This window comes from Aphanomyces astaci (genome assembly GCF_000520075.1).
Source record: "Aphanomyces astaci strain APO3 unplaced genomic scaffold supercont1.10, whole genome shotgun sequence".
In the NCBI taxonomy this organism is placed as follows: Eukaryota; Oomycota; class Saprolegniomycetes; order Saprolegniales; family Verrucalvaceae; genus Aphanomyces; species Aphanomyces astaci.
In genome coordinates, this window is record NW_009798273.1 from 542122 (window position 1) to 546820 (window position 4699).

Sequence of the window (4699 nt, forward strand, 5' to 3'; positions counted from 1 at the left end):
GCACGTGCGCGACTTTGCCGCCACTTTGACGCACCTCGTGCCATTGTACCTCCCCCTGCAACCTCCATCCGCTGAAGTGCTCGCAGAGCACACCCAGTTGGCAGCGTCCTTTAGCATTGAAGCATTGGCCGACACGCCCATCGACGTCAAAGACGGCTCGTTCCGCCGATGGACCATCCACGACTACACGAGCCGATACAAAGCCGGGACTGCCACGCCGTCGCAAGTCATCGCAACGGTGCTCGACGCCATCGACGCTTCGAATGCATTGTCCCCTCCCTTGTTGGCGTTCGTCAAAGTCAATCGGGACGCCGTTCTCCAAGAAGCTGCCGCCGCCACTGAACGATATGCACGCGGCACCCCCCTGGGAGTGCTTGATGGCGTTCCCGTCGCCGTGAAAGACGAGGTATGTTGGATATAGTATTTATTCATCACACCAAATATATCAACGTAGTCATTCCTGCTCACTTTAATCCCTTGCTGTAGCTCAATGTCGTCGGGTACACGACTTCATTCGGCACGTCGTTCATGAACGACATGGCTACCGAGGACGATGCTCCCATCGCTCGCCTTCGCCAAGCTGGCGCCATATTCGTGGGGAAAACCAACATGCACGAGATCGGCATGGGGACGTTTGGCATCAACATCTTCACTGGCACCCCTCGCAACCCATACAACGACCAGCACATGACCGGCGGGTCCTCCAGCGGGTCTGCCGCGGCCGTGGCAGCTGGCCTCGTGCCCCTCGCCATCGGCTGCGACGGAGGGGGGTCGATTCGAATTCCCGCCGGATTGTGCGGCATCGTGGGGATCAAGGCCACGTACATGCGCGTTCCGTTCCACTTTCAAGGCGGTCCCAGTGTCGCGAACGTCGGGCCGTTGGCAGCCACGGTGCAGGATCTGGCGTTGGCGTACGCGGTGCTCGGTGGGGCCGACCCCGACCAGCCGTTGAGTGTGTGCCAGCCCCCGCCGTTCGTGCTGCCCCCCTCGACGCCTCCGTCCTTGGCAGGGCTCCGGGTCGGCGTCTTTTCTGCCTACGTCGAAGGGTCGGATCCGCAGATTAAATCGGCGTTCTGGGACACCGTCGCGTACTTGAGAGAACTGGGGGCCACGGTGGTCGAAGTGGAAATTCCCCACCTCCAAGCGCTGCACTTGAGTCACTCGATCACGATTTTGACCGAGATTTCACAACATTTTGATTCCCAACCGGTAGCATCGTTCAGCCCCGACGTTCAAATCGCATTGGCTTTGGGAAAACAAACGTTGGACTCAGCCGACTTCTTGGCGGCCCAAAAAATTCGTGCGTACGCCTTGGGAGTGACTAACCAGTTGTTTCATCAAGTGGATGTGTTCCTAACGCCAACCACTGCAACTTTGGCTCCTCGACTGGAAAACGACGTGTTCAAGGCGGGGCTGTCGGAATTGTCGCTTACGACGGCCTTGATGCGGTACATTATCCTTGGAAATATGGTGGGCATTCCAGGATTGTCGGTCCCAATCGGCTTTGCTGACGAGTCGAATTTGCCGATATCATTGCAGTTGCAAGCCAAACACTGGAACGAGCACGTGTTGATTGACCTGGCGCGCACATTGGAAGCCCGTGCTCCGACCAAAAAGCCAACCTTGTACTTTTCAATCCTCGAACCGTCTTCGGCATAGGTATCTCGCACGAGGATTGCTGCGTAATGCTCGTAATTCATTCTTTGAATACATTTCTGTCGATCAACACCTCCGCCTTGAATTCGTTAGTTCGTGGGAGGCTCTCAGTGGTGAACCAGGTTACGTACCTGTAGTAGGCGTGCTTAGCGGTGTCCCTCGCTTTTAGCTTGACGCGTTCGCTTCTGCTCCAGGTTTCTCTTGCGCATGCAACGTCGTCGACGTCGTTGTGGTAGCCGTCGTGTGTGTCGTATTAAGCAAATTCAAAAATGAGAATTTGGCGGGGAATGTATATACAGTTTTCAAGTATGCTCAACAACTTCAACTATCCGGATGCTTTACCGGCGGTACTTGAGCAAGATCTATTAGATTTGAACTTGTCAACAAACACCATGGAGAACGTGCTGGCCGACGAACAAGACACATGGCGAAAGAACTACTTGAAGGAAGTCCAAGTCAGTCGGAGTCTAGCCAAGCAACTCCAGGTCCTACGTCTCGCTCTCTCTTGATGAAGATGCGTCGAGTCCTGACGAGATACCTCATGATAGGAATGCGAGGGCAAGCTCGAAGCTGCTTTAGAGAAAGGCCAAGACACACCGGAAACCCCCGATTGTTCCAAATGCCTAGTATTGGAGCGTGAACTCGATGTACTGCGGGCGCGGCACAAGTCTGTGATCACAAAGTTCAAACTTCTCGAAGAAGAGCTTGCTCATGCACGGAAGTCGCCCCTGATGCAACTGTTGAGCCCAAAGCGCAAGCACAAACCACCGCCTCCCACGTCACCCAAAGCTGACCAAAACCCTGCAAGTGTGCCCGAAAGGAAGCAAAGCGTGCGGAAACCTCCCCCCACAAGGGCAGAGATCGACCAAGCTTGTCAAAGGTGCGGTTCTCGGCTAGAACCACACGACCTAACAACGTATGTGTTATCTACCGCTGTGTAGTGTATTTCGCGAAAACAACAACATTCCCCAGGTGTTACAAGCGGCAGCGGCATCCAGCGACACGGAACTCTTCCATCACGGGATCCTCTTTGGATACCCCGACGAGGTCGTTCCCGACCCATCCAAAGACCTCAAACACAAGGACGACAAAACGGTTGACTCTACCTCATCTTGGCTGGGCAAAATGCTCAAGTCCCCTCCCACGTCGCCGTCCCAAGCCCATCCTCCATTTCGAAAACCCAAAGTACGACAAACACCTTTTCCTTTATAAACCAGAAAGAATAATATATATATATATATTTAGATCATGAGCGTATTTCCATCGGCGGCTTCGCTGGCAGACGTGGAGCCGATGATGGAGTTTTGCTTTCCCCATGGGGATTCCCACCACGGCGGAGGCTTTTCCGGCGGCGACGACGACGATCTGTCGTTTGTGGTGCTGCTGTCTGGCACCCAACCCGCTCAAGTCAGTACTTATCTGTTTCTTGTGTTATGTTTGGCTCTTATACTTTTGGGTATTATTTATATATATATATATATATATATATATATTATTAAAAGTGAATGTTTGGGATAGAACATGTATGCGATCTGCGTGCTGCCGTCGCAACGACCGGTGCGATGCTACTGCCTCGTCAGCGTCCATCCGTTTTTCAGCTTGTTTGTCAAACTGTTACGGGGGATCGTGGGCATGTGCCACAACCACACGCCTCAAGCTGGTACAATCAACCTATGAAATGAATATATATATATATATTTCGTGGTGAAGGATATATTTGCTCCTTTCGAATACATTCACATATATATTTATTTATTCACGATCGCGTAACGTGTGTGTACTGATTGACATATGTACCTATCTAAACCTAGTCCAAGTGATCTTTGACGATGCCCTCCGCCGACTCCACGGCACGCCGGTGCCGCCCATGGGCGGGTGGTGCAGCTTCCGACTTGACCCACAGCACCCCCTGCTCACGTTCCACCGCCCGCACACGTCCACAACCCGCCACGAAGCGCGCCAGTTCATCCTCGAGTATACATCTCCGCGTCTGTTTTCCAAAGTCAGTTTGGACCACCTGCTCGTGCTCCTCGGATGTCTCTGCTGCGAAGTCAAGGTGCTCCTGAAGTCGTCCGACCCGTCCCTTCTCACGTCGTGTGTGCTTGCGGTGCGGGCGTTGCTGGATCCGTTTGAATGGGTATTGTGAATGGGGTTCTTTTAAAAAATATATATGGGGATATGTATGTATTGTAGGCCGGCGTGGTGGTGACGCTGTTGCCGCCGTCGTTGGGAGAAATCCTCGAAGCGCCCGTGCCGTTCCTCGTTGGCCAAGTCACTTCAAAGCAGCATTCTTGTCATCATTCGACCCGATCTTCAGTTCCGTCACTCGTGCAACTCGACATTGACACGAACACGTTGATCATGGACGACCAAGAGATGGAGGTACTGCATGAACTCAAGCTTCCCCGAAGCGATTCGCTCCAGTTCCAGCTGCAGTCGTACGCGTCGACGTGTTTTGGCAGCGACCTGTCCCCCCAAAGCCTCGAGCGGCACCACGTCGAGGCCTGCGAACACATGAGCGCGTGCATTCAGTCGCACTTGGCATCGCTCTTGGACCCGTCCCAGCACCAGCACGACGCACCCTTTCTCCATCGATTCCACTCGACCCAAATGTACAGCATCGCGTCGTCCGAGTGCAATTTGAACGAATTGGAGGACGTGTCTGGTGGAGCAGGGAGCGATTTAGAAGGGGAGTCGACGTCGTATGAGCCGACCGCGTAATAACAAACATCATACTAAACGAAACCATCTCAAGGCCTGGACCGTTGGTTATGTGATTACAACAGTACAAGCCAATAAAAGTACTGTAAATTAGCTGCCGAGATCCGATCTCTGCATGTACGCTTCTTATGGAAGTACTACATGTATTAATAGTAATGCTATTGTTCTAGTAAACGTAAGTATACCGCGACGAGATTTGGATATGTAATAATCACGCATCGCTGCATAATGCGTTAGAGCATCTCCACCGCGCCCAGTAAATTGGCCAATCAGTAAATCTGTGTGCTGATTTACTGAAAATTTACTGAAATATTTTCGCACC

At 52.6% G+C, this 4699-nt stretch overlaps 4 protein-coding genes across 5 annotated transcripts in view; 2 read left to right on the forward strand and 2 right to left on the reverse strand.

Annotated features, from left to right (window-relative positions):
• The window catches only part of H257_05433 (hypothetical protein), a gene marked incomplete at its 5' end in the record, with an annotated part of 4468 nt that extends 4424 nt beyond the window's left edge, over positions 1-44 (reverse strand). The window contains one exon of the mRNA XM_009830314.1: positions 5-44. Within this exon, the coding sequence (XP_009828616.1) occupies positions 5-44 (40 nt within the window). The remainder of the gene's footprint in view (positions 1-4) is intronic.
• Positions 45-412: 368 nt separating this feature from the next.
• On the forward strand, positions 413-1727 carry H257_05434 (hypothetical protein). Its single transcript, XM_009830315.1, has one exon. It carries the CDS (start codon positions 529-531, stop codon positions 1657-1659), a length of 1131 nt encoding a protein of 376 aa, XP_009828617.1. The 5' UTR covers positions 413-528; the 3' UTR covers positions 1660-1727.
• Positions 1728-2037: 310 nt separating this feature from the next.
• On the forward strand, positions 2038-4440 carry H257_05435. Of its 2 annotated transcripts, XM_009830316.1 has the most exons (7): positions 2038-2141; positions 2205-2536; positions 2598-2841; positions 2902-3063; positions 3175-3316; positions 3468-3793; positions 3850-4440. In XM_009830316.1, the coding sequence occupies exons 1-7, from the start codon at positions 2049-2051 to the stop codon at positions 4375-4377; spliced, it is 1827 nt and encodes a 608-aa protein (XP_009828618.1). In that variant the 5' UTR covers positions 2038-2048; the 3' UTR covers positions 4378-4440. The 2 variants fall into 2 exon arrangements, with proteins under 2 accessions (XP_009828618.1, XP_009828619.1); XM_009830317.1 differs by having other exon boundaries at positions 3468-4440.
• Positions 4441-4646: 206 nt separating this feature from the next.
• H257_05436 (hypothetical protein) overlaps positions 4647-4699 on the reverse strand; it is a gene marked incomplete at its 3' end in the record, with an annotated part of 658 nt that continues 605 nt past the window's right edge. Inside the window, exon 2 of the mRNA XM_009830318.1 lies at positions 4647-4662. Coding sequence (XP_009828620.1) covers positions 4647-4662 — 16 coding nt within the window. The remainder of the gene's footprint in view (positions 4663-4699) is intronic.

What these genes read in the sequence shown, in the direction of transcription:
- H257_05435 (XM_009830316.1), top strand. Translation starts at nt 2,049, where the DNA reads ATGGAGAACGTGCTGGCCGACGAACAAGACACATGGCGAAAGAACTAC. An exon ending in GTCTAGCCAAGCAACTCCAG is followed by an intron (nt 2,142 to 2,204) that starts GTCCTACGTCTC and finishes ACCTCATGATAG; the next exon opens with GAATGCGAGGGCAAGCTCGA. An exon ending in TGCTGGATCCGTTTGAATGG is followed by an intron (nt 3,794 to 3,849) that starts GTATTGTGAATG and finishes TATGTATTGTAG; the next exon opens with GCCGGCGTGGTGGTGACGCT.
- H257_05434 (XM_009830315.1), top strand. Translation starts at nt 529, where the DNA reads ATGAACGACATGGCTACCGAGGACGATGCTCCCATCGCTCGCCTTCGC.